Raw genomic sequence first — 25,703 nt, forward strand, 5'->3', positions numbered from 1 at the left:
TCATATACAGTGTGTATATATATATATATATATATATATATGGGGTAAGTCAGTAAAACTGTTGATATTACTGTATGCTGATATGGTCTGATTATCAGATTAGATCATGGTTATTATGATGTGGCAGAAATGCACCAGTAGATCATTGTTAGCACAATAATATGTGGTGACATTTAATGTTTTCTGTTACACTTTAGGAAATACATTTTAATTTGATACAAAATAAAATAAATTGTTTTATTATTAATTGAATTACAAACTAGAATGTATGTCATAGGGAGATAGTCCACAACCAAAAGGTTCTATGAATTCCCTCATGTGTAGGAGGCTTTTGATGAGTCCTCATGAGCGCTAAAATCATTACAGTACTGCCATCTACCGGACAAACAGGTGAATAACAACAAGAAGAACACGAACAACATTACATTTGTGAAATTCAGTTTGAAATATTTTTACGGACAGATCCCCAGTATTCATGTAAAGACAGCGAAAAAAAAATAGAAAATAAAAAGCGAAAGACTAAATCATCTAATAAAACAGGTTAATAACTGGTCACGAATGCGATTGATGATTCTGAGTGAGCTGATTTAATGAGTCGTCAGTCTAATCTCAACCGGATGTCGGATTAATGTTTTCAGTCATTTCCGCTTCAGCGAATCAACAGGAAATTTCGTAAAAGTGATGTCGTGATGTTGACGCTTGTCACCGTTTGATCTACATCATATTTTTCCTCTCGCGTATCGATATGGCTGTTTCAACATGTCAGAAGATCACCTTCGTCTCTTGCATCGTCCTCTGCATGTCTTTATTCCTACCCAAATTATTTTTGCCCAGAGTGAAGAAAGAAACAGTGCAGTCGAATGGTAAGATGATGATCATGAGACATAAATATAATCCTACACCCCTCATTGACTTTTTCAGTAATTTCAGCGCTGATTTGACCATCCCTGTGATCTCTGTGCTCAGGTCCCGTTAACCTCAACCTCCTCCCCGTGTGTGGATTCATAATGTGAGGATCACTTTCCCAATGTCATTTCCACAACAAATCTATCCTAATTTATTCCTTATGACATCTCTGACACTTTAGCACGGTAACCATAGTGACAATCATTAAATATTATAATATTTAATGTCTTTATGAGATCATTCATAAAAGCGTTAGCCAATAAGGAGCTTTCAGAATCTTTGTCAATTTGTTTAATTTCGGTTTATTTATTTATTTTTACTGAAGTTATAATAAATGTTTGTACTGGAAGGACATTGATTAATCATGGTTCCTACAATCATGTTTTTTTTGTGTGACTTTCCATGTCTGAAAAAATATATAAGTTATTATACGGCATGTAAAAATTTTAAATTATGTTTCACTGACTAGAAATTGCTCTTTTTGAGTGCAGTCTCTGTAAATGATTATATATATTTATTTTATTTTTGCTTTGAAGTTGGGCCAGGGCATTTTCCTCCCTCACGACACAGACATTCATTCCCTGAAGATCATGATCACTGGGACACTGACTCTCATTACATCGAGCATTACAATCCTGAGGCAATTGCCAGAGTCAAGGGTGTTCGCAAGCCGAATCTGCTGGGCCAGGTCATCCCTGTCTATGGCTTTGGAATTTTCCTTTATATCATCTATCTGTTCGTCAAGGTGAGTCTTATCAGAAGCTATTTGGACATCTGCTGTGTTCAGCAGCTATCCTGTAATAATAGTTCCCCTGGAATAAAGATCTAACAGGTGCTTTAATATACACAGTACACACTATCATACGTGCCACTCTGCTCTTTTGAATGGTAGTGTAATCAGAAATTTTAAATGTGTGTCAGACTGTCTGTTTTTGTTTTGGTCTGTGTGATCTCACCCATTGCCAATTTATCCAATAGTATTTTGACACCACGGGTTGCCAGTTGGTGGAAAACACAGCATTTTGCAGCCATGGAATCAGGCAAATTAACTGGGTCAGAGGTCGCAGATTGTATGACACCTAAAAAGCCTCGGCATCCATCTAAAAAGCTCTGTGACCAGAGGCATATAAAAAAACATGGATAAATCAACTCATCAACTTACAGTGTAAGGCTTGTTGCCTACCATTGTCGCATGCGCTCATTCCTGTTGCTTGTCCTCAATCTGGCAACCAGCGTGAGCATCGAGTCTGAAGAGTCGGGGGAAAAAACTCTCTCGAATACTGCACGTGTAATATATTTGAACATGTAATTTATTTCTGTGATGGCCACGCTGAATTTTCAGCAGCCATTACCCCAGTCTTCAGTGTAACATGATCCTTCAGAAATCATTCTTATCATCAGTGCTGAAAACTGTTGTGCTGATTAATATTTTTGTGGAAACCATGATACATTTTTTTGCCATTATTTTTAATGTGGTTATGAGTAGCAAAATCAATGTCATTTACCTTGATCTTTCAACAGCTGACCTCTAAGGACAAACCTCATCAACAAGAGTGCAGATTCCCTATGCTGCAGTCAGAATGCACGTTTGAAGAGATGCGTGAGTTTGCATATACATCAACTCTAGTTGGACAGCTTTATATACCTAACAAAGATGCTAGATCATCTTAATAGCAGCACTATATATTGTCAAGTTGTGACCCTTTTTAAACCACATGTCTGTTTATTCATTACATGCATTCTCAGCATATCAGTAGCTTAACGACATGCAACTCCAGATAAGGTAGATTAAGATCCTGTCTAAGCTTTGTTCTCTCCCTTTTATTCGACCCGGATTAGCAATCAGAAGTAATGTTTTATAAGCCTAGCAGCTCCTAACACCAATTAACTGCATGTCTTTTGGATCAGTAGTAAGAGGTTTAGCTCTATTCATAAAATGGATGCCAAAGGGTGGAGGGAGTAACCGATCAGCACAGCACTCACTCCCTGTACCAGCATGTGTATAAAATGATCAAACTACCGGTATTCTTACTAATTCTGTGGAGTCTAAAAAAAAAAGAAAAAGATTTTGCTTTTAAAGTTTGTGTAAAATATTTCTCATTCTCATGCATCTCAGTTTTTGGCACATGCCACAATGAGACTGCAGAAGTGTGGCGGCCACATTTGAGTGAATCTCTGTATCTAACATGATTCTAAACCTCATTCAATTGTCTCCCTGACAGCTACTTGTCAGCTGGTCCAGCTGCAGGCCAGAATGAGTGAAAAAGTCAGAGAAAAGAGAATATCTAAAGTTGTCCACCCATCTGCCAGGTATACAGAGCATATTTCTCTCCTTCCACAATCCATCATCTTTTTGATCAAAGAGCTGACAGTGCACTGACGTGATTTGCATGACACTCTGAAATGGAATCCTTTGAAAAGGAAAAGAGCAAATTCACAGCCTTATTCGTCTGATTATCCTTCAGCTACTGTTTTAGCTGTAGCTGATACCATCTTTTAAATTAAATGAAAATATTATATAATGTTTTTATACAAAAAAAAATTGTTGCTCAGTCAGTAGAGCTTGGTGCTAGCAACGCTAGCAGGAAATGCACATTATACCAGTTTAATAATTTAATAATAACTCTAATTTAACTTTAATAATACCAATTACAGCGTGAAATAAACAAGAATGAGCATCTGGAAGTGTGTTAAAAGATAGAGTACAACTTATCGAAATCCGTAACGTCACATGGAATCGCTCAATCAGTGTTTCAACCGTGGAAAGACGTCATTAAAACACCTTGTAAACAATGTCATGTAACTTCACATTTACCTCAAAAAACCATATCCAGTGACCATAAACTCATTAGTCAGCTAGAAAAATGATGAATTTTATTATGAAAATTATAAATATATGCACTATATTACATATTCATTATCATTTTTAATGTTCTTCAATATTTAATGCATGTTTGAATAAATCTGGCAAGTTTTTATGACAGCCACCATTTAAATGTTTATATTTCATATAACTTTATTATTATAAAAATAAATAAAAGTGTAATGTGTTTGTATACAAATCAGTTCATTTTTACCTTCAATATTATAGTAGAACTACAACTGACTCCCATAGTTTACAGCATTAGTTAAGAGATTTGTTTTCCTTGAGAAAATTTGCCATGTATTATACCTGATATCCAAAATAATCAATATTGAAATCGAAACGAATTGCAAGCTTCTGATTCGAAATCGAATCGAATTGTGAAATTTGTGTCAATACCCAGCCCTATTAAAAGCATCTACCAAATTGTATTTGTATATTCACAGAACATACTTCTTGCACATTTTAGATCCAATAAAGTACAATTTTGCTTCATGATTATTATTTGAAATGTGGGTATGTTTTAGTGGTGGTTGTGATTTTTATTAGTTGTTTTAATGTAGTCTCTGACTTGTTTTAATTTCAGGTCACGCCGGGGCACACGGAGGCGTGAGGAGAGAAAGCTCAAACAGTTGAAGGAGATCACTCAAATGATGAAGGAGAGACAGTTGCGAGAGGGAGCCACGCCAGAGGAGGAGGCTGAGGAGGCGCCCTATACTGCAGACTGGGAAGGTATACCTCAAGGTTTTATGTTGGGTCCGCTGCTGTTTCAATTGATCGTTCCTTGAATTTTGCATCTAATTTTAGTCACTGCTTCCCAAGGATATCCAGATGAGACCTACCCAGAGTTTAACATGACCTCCCGCAGGCGCAGATTTCCTAGTGTTATACTAGAAGAGCCAGACCAAGCCATACCCACAGCTGAGGAGCTTGCTGAAAGAATGGAGAAAGAAGAGGAGGATGAGCTTGCTGATGAGGCACGTAGTAACGAGGAGGTGAACATGGAGAGTAATGAAGGAGAAAAAGAAGAGGACGACAAAGATGATGAGGAAGATGAAGAGGAAGATGATGATGACGAGGAGGAGGAGGAGGAAGATGAGGAAGATGTTGGAGAGGACCAGCCCTGCCTTCCTAAAGGAATCGATGAGGATGATGACAGACTAGAGTGCCCAAGTGAAGGAGAAGAGAAACAGAAACCAAGCAGAAGACGACAAATCACTTTCAGTGATCACAGACACGTTTTCCATTATCCAAAGGGTGGTGCTGTTGGCTGCAAATATGAGAAAGAGGAGGAAGAAGAACATGAAAGAGAAGAAGAGGAGGGGAATGAAGAGGAAGAAACTAGTGAGGAAGACTGTGAAGAGGAAGAAAATGGTGATGAAGAGGAGGGAGATCAACATAATGAAGAAACGGAGGGTGAGACTGAAGAGAAGGAGGAGGACCCACTGATGGAAGCTGAGAGCCTGGGATTTAATGATGATGTGGAATGTGATCCCGAGGAACAGGAGGTAGACCTCCTTGACTTCCTACAATCATACCAACCTGAAGTAACCGTCATCTCCAATAGGTCAGAGTCTCCCAAAGATCAAGCTTCTGGGACTCTTAGAATGCGTCACAAGAAACAAAAGGTGAAGAAGTGACCCGCCAGTCAAAATAAAACACCTCTATATATACATACCTTACTGTGAATCTTTCTCACTTTGTTTAAGGAGGCTTAAAGGAATAGTTCATTTAAAAATGTAAATTCTGTCATTTACTCACCCTCAAGTTGTTTCAAACAACTTGACAAACAAGTTGTTTTCTTTCTTCTGCTAAACACAGGAATATATTTTAAAGAATGTCTGTAACCAGACAGTTGATGGATCCCATTGACTTCCATAGTAAGAAAAAAATATATACTATTAAAGTCAATGGGGTCCATCAACTGTTTGGTTACCGACATTCTTCAAAATATATTCTTTTGTGTTCAGCAGAAGAAAGAAATTCATAAAAGTTTGGAACAACTTGAGGGTGAGTAAATGATGACATAATTATTTTATTTTTAAGTGAACTATTACTTTGAGTTTCTCTGTAATCATTTAGGCTTGTCTAGTAAAATAACATTTAAAGTTTCTATAAAATGTTTCAAAGAACACCTAGAGAACATTTTTCAGAGTATGTTATGTTATAATAAACACTCAAGACCTTTTTTTCCCAAAGAAAATCTTTGCCAATAAAAAGTTTGAACAAAATGCTTGTATGGACATTATTTCATGAGCATTGAAGTACAGCAAATAAAATGATTTAATCTTAAATATTTGAGATGCGAAAATTCACGTTCAGATTTATTATTTTTTTCATATCTTGAGTACAAACACTGTATATTGACCAATGTACACATTTTACAAAACAGTGTGACATAACAGTTATACGTTATCACTTTAACACAAGAGTGGTGAGATTTTTTCAAACATATAAAAAATAGCAGAAAAACACATACATTTTCTGTGTTTTTAACCATTTAGACTTTAGAGCAAACCCAAAACTGTTAGAGCATTTACATAAAGTATAGAAAGTGCTGGAATGGTATCACGAGGCAGTTAAAAAACAAACTTTAATAACTTACACATATTTCTTTGCAATTTGGCCAAAGAATTGAATATACACTTTATATTCTTATCTAAAAAAGTAACAGTAAAAATACTTTTCTGGAGGGAATGATATATATTTCAAAATGTGATGTCTGAAGCCACAACATTATTTATGACCAAAGAGAATAGTAACAAAAAAGGTATGCCATTTGCAGCACATTTCTTGCCTTTATTTTGGATTGATAAGACATACAAACATTCTAAATATTAGTAGAGGATTTTTAACTTAAAATGCACTGCACTGTGAAATTAAGAAGCTTTATTCCCCCTGTTTGATAGACAACAAACTTGAAAGGGCACTCAACAGAATAAAATTATAGGATTATTTAATTTCTTGAAAACATTCATCCAACATTAATGTTATTATATTTTACTCAATGACCAACATTTTTTGATTTATCCAATTTCCAAGACCTTGTGACATTCAACTGGAATGAAAAATGGCATGATAAAAATCAACTACAAGGCATGCTAATGCGTAATGGAGCAGAGCTAGTAAATCAGTGTGGCCATCTGAAGACTTCAACAATGCTTTATAATTTGGCTTTAAGGGCAGTTGGTACAACTGGATTTTGTCAGTTAAATTGCCACACTGATAATACAACTTCACTTATTTCCCTTCTTCATTCATCATCATTGTTTAGCAAAGACACAGAAGTGTACAAGCTAATAGTACAATTAAGGATGATGATTTGAGTTGTGTTAATTCCACAGACACTTTGTTCAGCCACATATTTCACAACTACTGTATCTTCATGCAGCAGGAAATTTTATAGACGACTTGAACAAACTGTCTCTAAGCATGTTTACATGCACACTTATAATCCAGCTACAATCACGTTATCAAGGACTGTTAGTCTGACTTTGCAAAAATCCTAGTTACTAGTGTAATTTCAATTGGACTAAAGTGTTTACATGGCAAATCATCATTTTAGGCAGACAGAAATCGAACTTTTAAAGTGCATGTAAACATACTCGTCTCATTGTGTCAAATAAGTAGTTTCTCTGTTCTGGAAAATCATCTACTCCACAAGCAGGCAACTAAACCTGATCTATCTGGAAATGTACAGCCCAGTATACTGCAAATATACAGGTTGTTCTCAATAACAACGACAGAAGCTTATAAGTAGCTGCATGATAAACAACACTGTCTGAAGAAAACAGTGTATCATCTCACCAACTTCAAGCATCACAAGTGTCTTATCCAAAGGCACAATATTTACAGCTTTCCACCATTAATCTCTGAATAAAGTGCTCCATTCAGTACATTCCCCTACAGATGTAGTGGGTCAGTATGAGATGATAATGTACTTACCCTGATATTGACCCTCACATAAAAATACACATTTACTACACACTTCTGCCACTATGTGGGTCTTTCACACTCGAGCTACTGGTGAACCATTCATTTTGGTTGCTTCTAATGACATTACAGCTGTTTTAGGATCTCATGTCCACTCAAAAACTGTAGATAAACTGTTTTAAAGTGCCCCTATTATGCTTTTTCGTATATTTCCTTTCATGTAGTGTGTAATATAGCTGTTTGTAAATGTAATAGGTCTACTAAGTTCCAAATATTAAAATGCACGATAAATGGAGTTGTTGTCTCCCAAAAGAAAGAACCGATTCTGAACTGCCTGAAATGAGTCATCAGTAATTCCAATCTTACTTTCTGCACGAACCTTCATAGGTTTGAACCAAATTTGCATAATCAACATCTATCCAAGTCTAGGGTCTTCATTGGCTGCCTGCGAACACTGACGCCATCATTAGCCTACTATTCATATCACCATGTATACAAGTGCTGAAGAAGCCTCTGGAGCTGAAATTCAAATATGGTAATGAGCGTTTTGTTGGGCGAATTGAACCATTTCAGACACTGTGAGAAATGAGGTGATGCTGCAATGCATATTATGAGAAAATTAAAGTGTTTTTTTATTTATTTTTTACCCTGGATTTATGTAAACCTATTGCAGGAGACCTCCAAAACAAAATTAGGAATCTTTAAAATAGCATAATTGAGGCAGTTTAAGTGCAGAAGGACATGAACTGATAATGACAATGAACTATTTTGTGGAAGTGTCACACATTCATCAGTTGAATTGTAATGAATCCGCACCAAAAGCTCAGATGTGAAGGCGCCCTGGTCAAGTTTTGTGCTTGAAGCACAGTGAATTATGGGCATGGGGTAAGACATAAGAAGAAGATGGTATGGAAATCTATAAATACATAAATAGTGGATAAATATGTTAGTCTGTCATACTTCATACTGGCTTTGGAGTCCTTGTGAAGCATGAATCGATATATTAAATGACACAAGTGACATGTATAACTGAAGAAATGTCACATTGGAAAATCATTTGACAAAAGTTCATTAAATAAAATATCCAGAAATATGTTAGTGAACATAATAATTTTTTTTTTTTTTTTATTACGACCATGGCAAAATTATGTTTTTGATTTTAATCTTAGGGACAAAAGTACTACTGTAAAAGATCCTTATTTTAACATTAGCAAAATGTTAGTGTTACCTTGTCAGTTAAGTAAAGAAAGCGACTAGGAGATTTTTTGACTGTCGATTTAAATGAATGCACCATCTTCCGATAATCTCCACGCTCTTGAATTGTGAAGTCTTTGTGCTTTCCCCAAACTGTGATGCCCTTTTTAAAAAAAAAGAAAAAAGCAGAAACCTCGCACACACACACACACAAACCTTGCTCACACACATTCACACAAACACACAAACTCTATACGCATTCATGCCTCCAAAAGGAGGATCTTGAGAGAGGGACTCTGCTGCCTTGGAGTTCACCGCAGCCCTTGACTCAGTGATTCAGCTTGTAAAGCAGTCTGGCTGGGTTCTTTCGTGGTTGTGGCTGGCAGAGAGACACGGCTACTCACAGGCTAGCTTGCTGTCAAAGCTGGACAGAGCAATAGCAAACGCCTGCAGGGCACACATGGGGTAGTTGTAATCCATTGTGAAGACATCCTCTGCTACGCGACCAAACTGCATCACAATGTAATCCGCTGTATACAGAAAAGAGCGAGAATACGGAATAATTAACAAATAAAATCCATATCTAGAGTATGTGTATATATATCTACAGATATATAGTACAATTTATCTTTTTTTTTGCTTTGGTTTCACTCACGGTCATTGTCATGAATGATCTGAAAATTTTTGACAGATGCTTGTGTGACTCTGCCATGGAAGTTGAGCACATATGATTGAGTATCATCGTTCCACACAGGCGTCTTGTTGTGGAGCTCTATCACACTCTCAGTGCTTTTGTTCTGCCATCGAGCCAGTAGAGACTCATGGTCCTGCGACAGACAGATGTGTGGGAGGATAAGCTTTCCATTAGAGCATGTAACTTTGCTGCTAATACTAACATCTGTATGTAATATATAGGTCAACGACTCAACGTTTATTGGTTTCATCTGACTATTGTTCTGCACTGGCCCAAAACAGACATTACATAATATTTGACTGCTCATGTAACATAAATGATACATAAATACTGTAATTAAAGTAAAATGCAAATTAATAATAACGTCTTCAGTGATATTATCATGTGCACATTTAAACTGCCTCTCCTTCTTCCTCCAAAGGTTTTTGTATTTTTATAGTGCTAGTCATTTCACATTGATGACACCAGTAAAATATAATTTTTATGTTATTCATATTATAAAAAATATTTTTTTGCACTCATTAGATGTAGTACTAATGCTGAGGGAATGAATAAACAAATAAACAAACAAACAAACGCATGTCATACAAGTATTTTGCAGTATATTAAGCACCTGGCAAATTGAACAAAATATAGTGAATTTTTTTTCCATTTCTAGAATTAAGTGATTGTCACCATATTTTGAGAACTACCTTTACCCTTTTGAGATTCTGGCTCATTAAAGTCAAAATCAAAATTGACAGTTCCTATTTTTTTTATTAAATATTGCAGTATTTATTATAAATGATTTATCTGTAAACATCTTTTTTTATTATTATTCATGTGCCCTTATAATCAATTCCCGATGGACAAAATCAAGTCCTGCCCTAGATTTTTCTTGTCCGAGAAGCCGTTTCACTCAGATATCCATCACGGCAGGGACTAAAAGACTATCACAACTTCTGTTTCAAGTTTATTTTTCATATTTATACACACAAAGGCATTCTAAACAGCCCTGCACTCACATTTCGAGGCCTGATGGAGACTCTTTCATGGTCCATGTTCATTCCAGGAATAATGACACTCATCTTTCGAGGTCCCTTGAACCCTAAAACATTAGTTTCCTGTAGAACAGAAGACAAACAATCAATCACATCTAAATTAGCCACCGTGTTTACATACTTGTCATTTATCAAATTTAAATAATAATAATAAATTATTTTAACCCGTTTTCCCTTTATCGGTGGTATTGCTATGTACAAAACCAACCAGCAGAGGTCAGACTTGGCTCATCATTGCTCGTGGCTCTAAGATCTAGTGGCCACTGTGCCCTTAGGGCTGGGTGCTGGCTCTCTGCTGGCCACTGACCAACACCAAGCTCACAAACTCACATAGCAGATCGCTGCAAGCTCCTGTCGTAGATTCCCTGCTTCTAGGCTGGAGGTGGTCTTGACTGGGTTCAGACCGCTGTCATATACTGTAAACTTGGTACCCATAAGGTTTGATCTGTGGGGATGACATTGCGCTTATTAAGAAACTCTTACAATTAAGACTGCATCCTGTCAAAGAAAAAGGGTGAGTCTACCAAAGACTGCCAAGACTATGTCTATCCATATTTCACCCCCAAATCAAAAAATAAAAAAATAAATAAAAGCAATTTTTGTACTAATAAGAATTATGGCATTTTAACATATTTCATATTAAGTTTGTTTTTAAAAGTGCCGTATTGAGACTCAGACATCAACATGCATGCAGTTGCTCTCTCCTCATATGAATGAGGACACTCCACCACACCAGCAATGAACCCAATTACAGTTTTAAATAGGTTCAGCAGTGCACACATGCACATGAACTCATTAAAGCTCCCTCTCGAATGTTTAGAAAGAGACACGTTTCTCTTATCTCTACAAGAACAGCATAGATTTAGGTTACGCTACCTTATGAATCACACGACACGATGAATCATCTTTAACTTTACCTCAGTTTGCCAATAAAGCTCTCGCCACCTCGTGATAGGTCAGTTGGGTCGATGGAGATGAGGTAATTGGATGTTTTGCTCTTCTTTCTCTTCCTCCCAGCTAAAAGGAAAACCTAAAGTGTGACAGAATTTAATTGGGCACCGAACCGCAGCACAAAACTGACATCAAAAAGATCCATCAGAGAAAGAGACCTTATATAAACATTCTGAGAAAGCATTTCCATATTTTGAGGAATGGCATAAACAACTAATACACACACACACACACACACACATATATATATATATATATATATATATATATATATATATATATATATATATATACATATATATATTCTATTTGGTAAATAAGATGCATAGAACACATTGTTTTTATGTGATTTACAATTAGCCATGATATTTTTAAAGGGGTCATATAATGGTACATGCACTTTTGCAAGTTGATTGTACTGAAATGTGTGTTGGCAGTGCCTGTACACAACCATCATAAAATGATCAAAATCCATCCAGTGTTTTTTTTTTTTATCTTCTTATATGTTTTCCCCTCTCTCAAATCAAGCCGTTCGACCGTGTGACGTCACACGGTCGGACGCCCCTCCCACGATTGTTGATTGACAGCAGCGTTTCAAATCAGACCCGCCCTCGCTCGTGAGCGAGCTGTCAGTCATCATAGTCTGCACGGTCAATGTTGATATGCTGGAGCACTGTCTATGAGCAGAATGGCGTCTAAGTTATTGTGGTGTTCTGTTCTTCGGTGCAATAAGGAACACAGCAGTCATTTTTCCTAAATTCGAACCGCTGAAGACGCAGTGGCTGAGTTTTGTTTTCGAAGGGAATATTCCCCACGATCAACGTCAATGCTTTCATGTTTGCGCGAATCATTTCACACACCAGACTGCTTTACAAACGAGGGTCAGTAAAGCTGGTTTTGCTAAGAAGCTGCTCCTGAAAAAAGGATCGGTACCAACTATTCGTGTTCCTGCTGCACCTCCAGAAGAACTGAAGTGAGTGTAACGTTTTATTGACCTTTATATTAATCTTTGGAAATCGCTAGCACGCTTCATGATGAATGCGGCTATTTTTACACTCAGGGTACATTACGGCATGTTTTCTATGTACGACGTTCTCAATATAATTCATAATCCCATCAGGCCCGGCTCCACGGGGGGGCCAGGGTGGGCCTGGCCCACCCAATCAGAAGCTTGGCCCACCTTGGCCCCACACCACATAACAGCTAATCACAAACTTGTTCAATCTTCAATATTCAATCGCTTCTCTCACGCCACACACACACCATGTTCTTATGCAGTAAAACATACATCTGGAGCAGAGAGGACAACGACAACGCGCTGACAGACAGGACAGATCAGGTTACTTTTAATATGAAACAAAGTCTCAACTTTCAATTTTGGTCATTTTTTTACGCAATTTAAAAAATAAATACCGTTTTGTGGCTCTTTAATGTGTCTGACAGATCGCTGTAGAGCCTCAGTTAAAGCTGCTCGTGAACCGATCATCTCTTCCTTCTAGTTCATTTATAGCATCAAATAAACATACAGTAAATGAACATCAGAAGGAATGTTGTTTTAACCGTGGAAAGACGTCAGTACACGCCATTATTCAAGTTCAAATCCTCCAACGTTAATCTACTAATTCTCCTGACTGCTTTATCGGACGCAGATGGTGGATTATGATTGGTCAGATCACCTGTCAGTCAAACTTCCTGCAAAGTTTGAATCTTCATGATGACTTGTAATCGAGAGTTACCACACTCTGTAGCCTAATAAAACGCAACATGCACAGATTTCTTGTTCCAAAAGGAAAACCTTGTGTTTTTAGCTCATGAAAAAGCAATAACATGGGTGAGTTTGTAACAGAATTCTCTAAAATGAGTAGAAAGTTAATGATGTAAATTATAGTGATGTAAGTAGATCTTTTTCAAGACCTGCCCCATTTTCTTCAAATCTAAAGTTACTAAACTGATACACGATCTGTTGTGTGGTTAAAAAAAATAAATAAATAAAAAATAATTCTAAATATACATAAGAATGTAAAAATAAAAATGCACCAAATAACAATTGCCAAAAATCTGTAAAGTTATACTACATTAACAGACGTGAGAATAATTCTCAAGAAAAACAGCATTTCAGATAAAATTAACATTTTTAGTTTGTAACAGTTTTCTAAAATGAACATGTTGTAAATGGTATAGTGATGTAAATAGTTATTTTAAAAGACCTGTCCCTTTTGATCAAATCTAAAGTTACTTAATTGATACAGGATCTGTTAAGGGGTAAAAAAAAAAATAAAAAAAATTATATTACAAACGCAAAAAGAGAGAATGTAAAAATAAACCTGTTAAACATTTTTATCACTATATATATAGAGTTACTAAATAGTAGCAAAATATATACAAAAAACTATATACACCCGGCCCACCTGAAACATGACTTGGCCCACCTTTCATCTCATATCTGGAGCCGGGCCTGAATCCCATGTTTATAATGAACAACGCGTTATGGTTATTGTGTTATGGTTATAACAAACGGTGTACGCACAGAACAGAGGGGCGGGGTCAGCAAAGCGCATTATCATTTAAAGACACATGCACTTAAACGGCGTGCTGAAAACAGAGCTGTTTTTGACCAGGTAAAAGTAGTGTTTTCTTACAATACTAATGAGAATTTTTAATTAAAGTATATTACAAACTTTTAATTTAGAACCTAAAGAATCATATTAGCTTGTACAAAAATGGCATTATATGACCCCTTTAAGATAAACATTTGCCCAGGGAAGCAATATTATGATTAATTGTCATATATAGCTAAATATCCCTGTGGGCTAAATTTGGTTCCTTCCATCAGAATCAATCATTTCAAGCACTTCAGTAAACTGGAGGAATGGAGTATCACTGATAGGTCTTGATTGCTGGTGCATAACAATGATGAATTACAAATAAGCCAAAACTCTTTAGAAAAATTGGGAATAATCAGCGTTTCGGTGTGTCTGACCTTCTTGCCGTCCTCCCTCTCCAGATGGAGGTAGTAGGTGGGGTACATGCCCCTGTCCATGCCCTTCTTATCTCGTGTGATCCTGCATTTCACAGTCACCCCTTGGGGGGCGGGTCTGAGAATGAACTCCTCCAGGTCATCAACGTCGATGGATGGCTCATTGGCCAATGGGGTGGAAGCTGAGGTTGCCTCCTTTTGCATTGATCAAGCAGAAAGAAATCGTTCCCGGTTAATTAGAGTTGAAAGAAATGTACATTTGTTGATTATTACAAATACACAACCATATTTATTTATATACGTTTCTAAACAATAATAATAAAAAAAAATTTTTATATATATATATATATATATATATATATATATATAAAAAATAAATAAAAGTCTGAGATCTCACTGGAAATTGAGACCCCAATGAGAGACCTGCTTTATTTCTAATGAAATGTTTCAAAGTAAGTACGTGAACTCCAGATATGCTTGCTTTTAATAAATTATAAAAATGCATAACAGAGGTATTTTCATTAGTGCACTCAGATGTTTGGACCCCATTGTAAATGAATCAAATGTCCCTGTGGTCTGAAATGTAAGCAGTGCAGCTGGGATTAAAACTGAAATGTTAAAGAGCAACAAAGCAGCCCAATGACGTTAGCAAGGTCAGGCCCAGGAGACATGGATGAGCTACTACACTCAAATAAATAACAGACACATTTAGACTTGATGACTAAAGTTTACTGGAATATCTTGGAGAGCTGACAAATAACATCCTCAACATTAATACTGAAAGTTAAAATTTATATATGCTAAAGTAAAAAAATATATATATTAGTGATCACTATGTCTTTCAAGTTTACTGTTAATAATATTTGTTTTTATGCATTTCTCTTTATTTGTCACACCGCATGATTTTTTTTATAAATACTGTACATTTTTAAAAGTGCAAATAGTTTTTGTTTCTATTTTCACTATTTTGATTTTATTTTGTCTATGTTAAGTTCCTGTGTTTTTAGTTCCTGTTTCCCATGTCTCAATTGTTATGATTTGTTACCATGTTAACTAATCACCTACACCTGTCCTTCATTTAGCATCTTGTCATCATTCTAGTGTATTTAAACCCTCAGTCATCCTCTGTTCATTGTCTTGTGTTAACGTTTCGTGCTGGTGTTTCTCATAATTGTTCCTAAATGTTATTTCGAAAAGCAAGATAAAATACATAATGGCCTGGTTTCACATCCATGGCTTAGATTAAGCCAGGATTAGGCCTTATTCACAGTTCAATTAGGGCATTTAAGTAGCTTTTATAAATGTGCCTTAGAAAAAAAACAAAAACAAAAACATTACTGGTGTGCATCTTGAGATAAAACAATGGCACTGACATATTTAAGATATGTCAGTGCAAGTTGCTTTCAGTTAAAATGGCTCAAACATGCCTTTTCATCTGGGACTAAGCCTCATCTATGAAACCAGGGGGAAATTTGTTTAATTAATAAACTATATACAACTATAGCAATAATTATTATACATTTCTATAAAACACCGTACAGACTACAGAGAAATCAGCAATGAGACATTGGCAAGAAAAGGGGCTTCAAACAGGCACGGTTTCCATCAGGTTATTTTAAGAAAGTAATCATTTCACTGTTGCCATAGGAAACAACAGGACTATGACCCTCTATTTCCAGCATTGCAGGCTTTGTGCCAAGATAGACACAAGAGAATACATCCTAGTATGACAAAACACAGACTGCTTGTGTCAGCACTGTACATGTAACACAACTAAGGAGTTCACATTTGGAGCTAACGCACAGAGACTGACAGAGACAGAGCCAACCTTCAATTTAAATATCTCAGAAAAGACAGGAATGAACAAGCATTGACCTTCACCTTGTAAAAAAAAAAAAAAATTGAGAGTTGAATATTGAGCATGGCCTATCATGACTTGCTTATAGACCTTATGCGCCAGAGAAACAAACGCGCAGCCATTTTTAGAGTTTTGTCTTTAACCTTCCGTTTTCGCAGTAGCTCTGTATATTTTCGATGGCATCGCTGTCAAAGAGTAATTAGCTGTTGAAGTGGATTTACTTACTGTGGAGTTAACAGTATGGAGTACTGTGGAGTATTGAATTGGTCACATTCTGTGACCGTTGAGCAAGAAAAATAAAGATGGCGTCTGAAAGTTAAGGTTGGTGGTCAGTTTGTGTGTAAACGTTTTTCACTTTTGATGTCATTTCATGTGAGAAATTACTATTGTAGTAATTAAAAATTTGCTTCATTTTCACCAAAGCTCTCTCTATTTTGCTGTAGATCACTAAACCATTACGATGCCTCAGAAGTCTGTTCGAAATCAGTTTCGCAAGGTACCTTCATGCGCAAACGCTGCCTTCATTGCCTCATAATGCAACAAGTCAGCCGACTACGTTTTTGGACACTGCCCATGTCTTGTGCTTTCCTAGTCCAGAGATTGTCTTATTATAGGGAGATATGAGGGTCTGTGGCTCTTACCATTAGCGTAACGGCTAACTTGGATCACGTTATAGGCACCTCATCCTATCATATAATGATGTCAGTGGCCAGCGTTCAGAGTTTTATGATAGTCAGTTACAGTTTAAATTACACAGTTTCTTTGTGTATTAGCGCGTTTGTCTTGTGAATAATGTTCTATGTTTGGTATTATATCTCTAGTAAACATACAGTAGGATTGCAATGTTTGTGAAATGTGCTTTACTGCGGAAAAAAGAGAGCACAAATTGCTCTATTAGCTGCAGATTGCTGGTCACTACAGTGTGCATTAAACCACATTTAAGATTAAATTTGTATCTGTTCATTAAAAAACAGCTTTATTGGGCATACATAGCAGTGATACTAGTCACTAAACATGTAATTGTAATTTAATTGTGGAAATCTGAAAGCCATAGAAAGAATACTTTTAAAAAAAATTTAACTCTTTGCATTTTGTTACCTTCATTCATTATAAAGTGTTATGTCATTATTAGGCATACACAACAGTCATAAATCATCAAGTCTAATTCATTTGTTGAAACCTTTAAGCCATAAAGAGAACACATTATTTTATTTATTTTTTGTACAATATAATACAATATTTATAATTCAATTGTTAATTTTCTCTTTATTCATTAAAAAGTGAACAAAAAAAATTGTGCATGGCACTAATAGTCATTCAAGTCTTATAATTGAAAAAAATCTGAAAGCTAAAGAAAGAAAACATTGATATTGTTTTTGTTATTGTTTTGATATTGTCTTTAGAAAATATACAATATCACTAAACACTGTAAAAACATGTTTCAACTTAAAAATGTAAGTGTTCGTGCCGCCTTAAAATTAATAGTAATACGTTTAGTCAACTCAAATATCCGAGTTGTCACTTAGTACAACTTCACATTTCAAGTTGACTAAACGTAAAATTAAGGCAGCACGAAAACTTTTTAAGTTGAAAAGCTACTCTGCCTTCTCTTAAAAAAACAGCCTCTTGTCTCCTTCGCTGCGTGCCACCAAAGCTGCAGTGTTAACATTAGCCATTAAGCTTTTTAGGCTAAAGGTTGCAGGCTTGCCTTCCAGTGGTTTTGCCCAAGTCTCATGTGTAAATATGGAGATACGAAGTTTCTGCCTGACAGTGACGATATTTTAAATGTTTTATTTTACAAAGTAATTGTCTTACAGAGTTTTAGCATTAGAATGAAACAATAATAATAATAAAAAAAAAAAAAATGTTGTCCTCATTGTAATTGGGCCATCCTGGACGTGCGAGCATAGGCACATGCCTAGAATGCCAATGCATAAATCCACCGGCCCTGGGGTTCTTCAAATTTGCCTTCAGTGGACATAAATATTTCTCTTTATTCGCCTCAGAGCAATGAATTGGTAACTATGGCAACCATGATTTGTTTCCCTCCATGCCTCCTTGCTGTCTGCATCTATAGTTCACATTGTGTAAAACTGAAAAATCTACTTAATTTATTGAACTCATTAATGAACACTTCTAAATAAGCAGAGAAATACTACCTTGCTGGACTTTTTGCTGGTGGCAGAGCCAGGTCTTGTGTTGCTGTTGAGCTGAGATGAACTTGAGCTGACCAAATCATCTTCATCCTCCTCTTCATCGAAGTTCATGCTACTGGAGATTCCTTCGAGAACAAGAAACATTTTTTTGAGGTGCTAATCAAATAATGCGTTGATAACAGAACATGAGGAGAGAACAGCAGCAGGCATGAAGCAAACATGGAGGCATTATACACTGCAAACAACACTGTAAATAACTGCACTCTAATGCCAAAAGAGCATATGGCATGAAATTCAGTAGACGCAACAGAGAACATTTGGGTAAAAAAAACTATTCACTTTTAGTCAACAAATGTTCAACAAATTAGCAGAAAAAGAGATGCAAATGATTGTCCACGGTCCAGTTCGGCTCAAACCAGCTCTAAAAAGTCATGCAGACAGTAACGACATGATCTAATCTAAAAATGTCACAGAAGGAGGAGAGAGAGGCAGACACTGAATATAAATGCTATAGCATGTAAGTAGATCTTAAAGTGTTAGTCGCCATATGATGATATTACAAGAACATGTTTTTTTGCATGTTAGGAGATCAGTAATACTGAAGAACAATCATCGAATGTGCATGGCTTAGTCGTCATGATCATTGTGGCCTCTCCATCCGTCTCTCTCTCCACTCTCGTTTGTGTTACTCCGAGGACTATCGCTGGTGTACCTTTCTTCAGCATGGTGACCCGTAGGTCCTGTTTGCCCTGTGACTGTGTGTTGCCCACTGCCTCACCCTGGCCCTCTGCCTCGCTCTCCTGGGCAGGTGAGTGGCCCACTGTCAGGATCTGAATCTGGTTGCCCAGCTCCTGACCCTCATCCTGGAAGGCAGCGGGCCCATCAATTCCTTTGGGACCACCACAACACAGTAACACCGTTAACTCGACTATTTTGCTGTCACAAAATAATGGTGTTTATGGAAATATGGAGACAGACATTCAAATATGAATAAATTAATCAATCCCTCTGCATTTAGAATTACTTTGTGACACATACACTACCGGTCAAAAGTCAAATCTAATTAAGATTTTTTTAAACTACTTTTAAAAGAAGTCTCTAATGCTCGCCAAGGCTGCATTTATTTGGTCAAAAATACACTAATATTGTGAAATATTTGAGGCGCAATAAATATCTCGAGCTGTCGAGACATTTTTTTGCTCTTTAACGTGTCATGATAGATCGCTCTAGTGCCTCAGTTCAAGCACGAGTGAACGATCATCTCTTGCGCTTTACTAGTTATAGCACGAGACAAACATGTTTGAACATCAGTAAGTTTTTTGAAAGAAACAGTACAATTAAATGAATGTATATGTCTTATGTAATCACTCAATCAATGCTTCAACCAGAAAGACGTCAATAAAACATTTACCTCAGAAAAGCCATTCAATGCCCAAAAAACTCATTAGTCAGCTAGAAAAATTTACTTAGAGGAGCATTTTGCAAAAAATGTGCACTATATTGCATATTCATTGTATTTTTTTTTTTACTTAACCTGTTCTTCAATATTTAATATATGTTTGAATAAATCAATTTTATTACAGCCACCATTTAAATGTTTATATATAAAAAATGAATAGAAACATCATTATTATTACGTTATTATAAAACTTTCTTTTGTGTAATTTAAATGCAAGTAGCCTATAAATCAGTTAATTTGGTAACATTTTACAATAAGGTATCATTTGTTAACATTAGTTAATGTAATAACTAACATGAATTAACAATAAGAAATATATTTGTTACAGTAATTATTCATCTTTGTTAATGCTAGTTAATAAAAATAGTCGTTCATTGTTTGTTCATGTTAGTTCACCGTGCATTAACTAATGTTAACAAATACAACTTTTGATTTTAAAAATGTATTAGTAAATGTAGAAATTAACATTAACTAAGATTAATAAATGCTGTAGAAGTATTGTTCATTCTCAGTTCATGACAAGTTAAAAGTTAACTAATGAAACCTTATTGTAAAGTGGTATCGTTAATTTTAACCTTTCATATTATGATATCTGGGGTTCCCTGAATAGTTTACAGCATTAATTGAGAGAGATTTTTTCTTTGAGGAAATTTACCATGTACTGAACCTGTATCAAAAAAATAAAAAATAAAAATAAAATAAAAATGGAATCAAATTGCTTGTGAATCGAAATCAAATCTCAAATCAAATTGTAAAATATGTGTTAATATACCCAGCCCTAGTGTCAATGTTTTTTGGGGGTTTTTTTTGCTTTAAGCAAATGTTGTATTTTCCCTTTATTTTCTTGTCAGAGTGCACCAGAACGTTTTGTTTACATGTTAAAATCACAAAAATGAAAACGGATCATGTGACACTGAAGACTGAGTAATGACTGCTGAAAATTCTGCTTTGTCACCACAAGAATAAACTACACTCCAATAAAGGAATAGATTTTAAACTGTGAAAAATATTAAAAAATATTACTGTTTTTCTGTATTTTTTATCAAATACATGCAGCCTTGGTGAGCATAAGAGACTTCTTTCAAAAACATTACACAAATCTTCATTATTCCAAACTTTTGAACAATAGTGTATGCAATATAAAACCTTCTCAGTGAACATGTGCTGACGCTTTTAAGTGCCCTTGGGGTTTCAAGAATTTGCTATCATCTATTTATAGATGCTCTTATGTCAGTCTGGGTTTTAAATTTCATCCAATTAGTCACTATCAGAGGAAGAACATGTTGTCCTATGTCAAACACAGCAACATGCACCCATTCAACTATCCATCCATCCATGCATCCAACCAGGCCAAATCAAGCCATTACAGCAACAGAGACCCTTCACCCCCCTTCAGGGATTCGTCTGCTGAACAATGTCAGGGAATTATCTCTGACTAGATGGCCGAGAGGCATGAGTGCTCGTGGTTGCACAATAATAACTATTGCATTTAGACTGTGATTGTCACTGAGGTTAAAGTGTCCTGTGATGGGGCTTTTTAACAAGGTGAGTAATCATCAAAGAAAGAGACAGAGAGTATCTTAATCAATCAAGAATAGTCTTCATAGCATGAACAAGACATGTGTATCAGCTTATTCTTTCAAAGCTTTCTGGGGTCCAGAAATAGCATGTTTGATTTGAGATCATCATTTGCGAGTCACAGATCTGTTTGTGTTGGTTATGTCACGTATAAACCACCATGACCTGTGTCGAGGTTTGTTACATGAGTGCGGGGACATAATGATGGTTTAGCTGTCGCAGTCTCAGAAGACGACTAGCAGAATTGTAATAAAAGAGAAAAAGGTGAAGAAATGGCTGTGTTCAGACAAGAAGCAAAAGCACAACTTTTGTTTATAGCCTAACGTTAGCTTTTGTAGATTGTATTTGGTGTCAAAATTCATTAAAATTGTGTTCAGTTGTGAGGGTTATCTTGATGGACAAAATGTGTAAGAATACTAAACTTTGTCACAGAGCTTATTTTCTGAAGTAATCCAAAAGCCAATGGACAAATCCTATTGGCTTTTTTTGTCAAAAGAAGTGCTAACTTCTGGGTTGACCTACAAAAATAGTATTCCTGCAGCACTCTATTAAACTCGACTTTACTCATTTATCGAATTGTAGGCTTGTTTATAGCAATGACAGCTGCTCAAATAAAAGTCACACCTTCAGTGAATAAAAAGCAAAAAATACATTCGCCCCCAGAAAGAAATCCAAATGCCTTGTGTGAGTCATAATGGTGCTGACGTTGAGCTAAAAGCATCACTACTGCTGCTGCTTGATGGATCGAGCCCATGTGTCTAATATCCAGGGCATTATAGAGAGACAGCATTTGTCTGTTTCATGAATGTTTGTGTCTTGTAGTGGTGAAGGCTGCAGTAGGTCAATGCAGGCGGACAGCAGCTGCTCCTACAGTATAAACAGTATTAGAGGGGATTTTGTTATTCCTCGAGGAAGGATTGGCAGTAGAGCAGCGGTTTGGTCTATCTCCACGGGTACGTTCATTAACGTTGTGTGCCATGCTGTCATTGTCATTTGAGAAAGCAGTAAAAAAATAAATAAATCAACACCCTCACAAGGAGATGGACTTAGATGAGGAGGAATAGAAAAAATAACAGTATGGAGAACATAAAGACATGAGAAGATTGTATATAGCTGTGGTATAGTTTAAGCAAACACACCACATGAGAGATTGCAAATTACAGTATCTGCTGTTTGACTGGAATGATGTGCTTTTTAAATGTTTACTTTTTTCCAATTAGGAAGCAAATTAACACTGTTCCATCATTTCTTGGCTTTCTTTCTTCTGTGGAACAGAAGAAGAACTTATTTTGAAAGTCAATGGGGTACACTGTCAGCTATAGAAAATACAGACAAAAAGAAATTTTTCAATAAAATCTTCTTTTGTGTTTCACAGAAGGAAGAGTCATACAAGTTTGGAACAACATGAGAGTGAGAAAACGATGACCGAAAAAGCAGTACTGTTAAGGTCATTGAGGTCAAAGTCAAAGTGTAACATTTCAGCAGGAATGCTAACTGGCATTGCTGTTTTACATGTCAACAGACAAAGGGTAAGAAACACAACCTTTACGTGCATGGCAAAAGGACAATTGTTGAAATCGATGTGAAAACCACAAAAAAAGACAAATAAATGAATACAATAATACTGTTTAAGTGTTTGGGGTCAGTAAGAATTTTTCTATCTTTTTGAAAGAAATCTCTAATGCTCAACAAATCATTTATTTGATCACAAATACAGTAAAAACAGTAATATTATTACAATAATTTTCTTTTTCTCTTTTAATATATTTTAAATGTAATTTATTCTTGTGACGGCAAAGCTGAATTTTCAAGCAGTCATATCACTAGTCTTTAGTGTCACATGATTTCTTTCAGAAATCACTGTAATGTGCTGATTTGAAACTCAAGAAACATTTATGATGTCAATGTTGAAGTTGAAAAAAACTTGGCTCAAGCCAAACAGCAAGCCAAGTTAGTTTACTATTAACCTTTAAGTCCGAATGGGCAGGCGAACTAGTGAGTTGATAAAAAGTTCAAAAGAACAGCATTTATTTGAAACACATTATTTATTTATTTTTACATTATAAATGCCTTTACTGTCACTTTTGATCAATTTAATGCATCTTTGCTGAATAAAAGTATTTCAAAAAAAAAAAAAAAAAAAAATTATCTTACTGGCCTAAAACTTTTGAATGGTAGTGTACATTCATAAGGAGCAAACAATGCTGTCATGACGCATGTGATCGTCCTCAATCTTTTTTTAAAATTATTTCTGTACAGTGCAGGTAATGCTGATCATGACACAAAATGAATCACTGGATGACACAAATGTCCTTCACACACTCAGACACAAGCGCACACACAGATTTTCTCGCACATGCTGGGCCTGACGGTTAGTAGGCTGCTCAGCTGACCTTTGTGCTTGCCCTTTTTCTCCTTCTTGGCGCTGCCAGTCTGAGGAGTGGAGGTAGGCGGCTTGGTTTTTTTAGCCGAGCGAGGGGCCTGAACCTCTGCTATGGCTTTAACTTCTTCCTGTTCCGCTTCTTGTACTAAACGAGGAGGTGCAGGATGAGCCAGCAGGAGCAGAGAAGATAGTGTGAGAGAACACAAAAAAGAGAGGAAATAAAGAAAAGGGTTAAAATGAATGAGAGGAAAGAGAGTTAGCAAAGACACAAAGCAAAAACTAAGCTTACGTATTCAGGGCACACACAGGAGATGGCTGCAAGCACAAAAAAATACTACATCCCACTGCTCTCGTATATGGAGATAGGTCAGTCTCATTATTATTTCACGCAAAAAACATGAAGCACACATGCGTAGCCAGTTTCACACGCAGGAAACCATTTTTTTTTTCACAAAAAGCAATTCATGTGCGCAAAATAAAAATATACAGTGGTGTGAAAAAGTGTTTGCCCCCTTGGTAAATTTGATCAAATATGGATGTAAAAAATAAATCTGCATTTTTAATCCTTTTGATATTTAATTAAAAAAAATGGCAAAAATCTAACCTTTCATTGAAGTACAATAATTGAAAGTGGGGGGAAAATCACATTATGAAATAATTGTTTTTCTCCAAAACACGTTGGGAACAATTGTTTGCCCCCTTTTAAATACTTTTTGCAACCTCTTTTTTCCAAGATAACAGCTCTGAGTTTTCTCCTATAATGCCTGATGAGTTTGGAGAACACCTGACAAGAGATCAGAGACCATTCCTCCATACAGAATCTCTCCATCCTGTTCTCCATTATAAGATTTCTATAACAGGCTGTCAGGTTTAGATTTTTTATCTGTTGGTATTTGATCGAATCCATGATGCCGTGTATCTGAACAAGATGTCCAGGACCTCTGGCAGGAAAATTAGGCCCACAGCATTAAAGATACAGCAGAGTATTTCATTTTACACATGGGGTACTTTTTTATCCCTGTGTGCACCAAACCCATCTTAAGTGTTTGCTGCCAAAAAAGCTAATGTTTTTGTTTCATCTGACCATAGAACCCATCCCGTTTGAAGTTCCAGTAGTGTCAGTTACTTTTCAAATGTTCTATGGTCAGATGAAACAAAAACATTAGCTTTTTTGGCAGCAAACACTTAAGATGGGTTTGGTTGTTATCTTGGAAAAAAGAGGTTGCAAGTATTTAATAAAAGGGGGCAAACAATTGTTCCCAACGTGTTTTGGATAAAAAACATTTATTTCATAATGTGATTTTCCCCCCACTTTCAATTATTTTATGTGGAATGAAAGGTTTATGTGGAATGAAAGGTTTATAATAATGAAAAGTTAGATTTTTGCACATTTTAAAAATAAAATATCAAAAGGATTAAAAATGCAGATTTATTTTTTACAGCCATATTTGATCATATTTATCAAGGGGGCAAAGACTTTTTCACACCACTGTATATTCATAAAATACATTTCACAAATGCAAAACACAATTCATAGATACACAACTGTGCACAAAAAGTTTTAAATGATTAAAATGTATGAGTTCATCCTTGGATCTGAATGTGCAAATCATCATTTGCATGTGAATCGCCATGGATTTGTGTGTGTGTGTATTTTTGAGACTTTCCTGGCAGCGCTCTCCTCCCACCTGGGTCAGTCGTACTCTTTAGC

The 25,703-nt window shown here is 36.0% G+C and overlaps 2 protein-coding genes across 6 annotated transcripts in view; one reads left to right on the top strand and one right to left on the bottom strand.

Annotated features, from left to right (window-relative positions):
- Nucleotides 1–688: 688 nt before the first annotated feature.
- ric3a (RIC3 acetylcholine receptor chaperone a) lies at nt 689–7,871 on the top strand. The gene is made up of 6 exons (XM_082150525.1): nt 689–863; nt 1,443–1,651; nt 2,428–2,506; nt 3,129–3,216; nt 4,356–4,501; nt 4,592–7,871. The coding sequence occupies exons 1-6, from the start codon at nt 746–748 to the stop codon at nt 5,407–5,409; spliced, it is 1,458 nt and encodes a 485-aa protein (XP_082006651.1). The 5' UTR covers nt 689–745; the 3' UTR covers nt 5,410–7,871.
- Nucleotides 7,872–8,004: 133 nt separating this feature from the next.
- The window catches only part of tub (TUB bipartite transcription factor), an 88,882-nt gene continuing 71,183 nt past the window's right edge, over nt 8,005–25,703 (bottom strand). For 3 of the 5 annotated variants that reach the window (XM_082150201.1, XM_082150203.1, XM_082150202.1), the window contains exons 4-12: nt 24,003–24,137; nt 19,285–19,461; nt 18,576–18,697; nt 14,562–14,753; nt 11,548–11,660; nt 10,961–11,075; nt 10,595–10,693; nt 9,552–9,723; nt 8,005–9,426 (exon numbers count right to left, since the gene is read on the bottom strand). In XM_082150201.1, coding sequence (XP_082006327.1) covers nt 9,293–9,426; nt 9,552–9,723; nt 10,595–10,693; nt 10,961–11,075; nt 11,548–11,660; nt 14,562–14,753; nt 18,576–18,697; nt 19,285–19,461; nt 24,003–24,137 — 1,259 coding nt within the window. In that variant the 3' untranslated portion in view covers nt 8,005–9,292. The remainder of the gene's footprint in view (nt 9,427–9,551; nt 9,724–10,594; nt 10,694–10,960; nt 11,076–11,547; nt 11,661–14,561; nt 14,754–18,575; nt 18,698–19,284; nt 19,462–24,002; nt 24,138–25,703) is intronic. The other 2 variants (XM_082150204.1, XM_082150205.1) reach the window with 2 other exon arrangements.

The sequence above is a fragment of the Leuciscus leuciscus genome, assembly GCF_965113295.1.
Source record: "Leuciscus leuciscus genome assembly, chromosome: 2".
Classification (NCBI taxonomy): Eukaryota; Metazoa; Chordata; class Actinopteri; order Cypriniformes; family Leuciscidae; genus Leuciscus; species Leuciscus leuciscus.

Excerpts from the sequence above, each read along its gene's own strand:
- ric3a (XM_082150525.1), top strand. The coding sequence starts at position 746 with ATGGCTGTTTCAACATGTCAGAAGATCACCTTCGTCTCTTGCATCGTC. Across the intron at positions 864-1,442 it reads AGAAACAGTGCAGTCGAATG|TTGGGCCAGGGCATTTTCCT; the intron begins GTAAGATGATGA and ends TTTGCTTTGAAG. Across the intron at positions 2,507-3,128 it reads ATGCACGTTTGAAGAGATGC|CTACTTGTCAGCTGGTCCAG; the intron begins GTGAGTTTGCAT and ends TCTCCCTGACAG.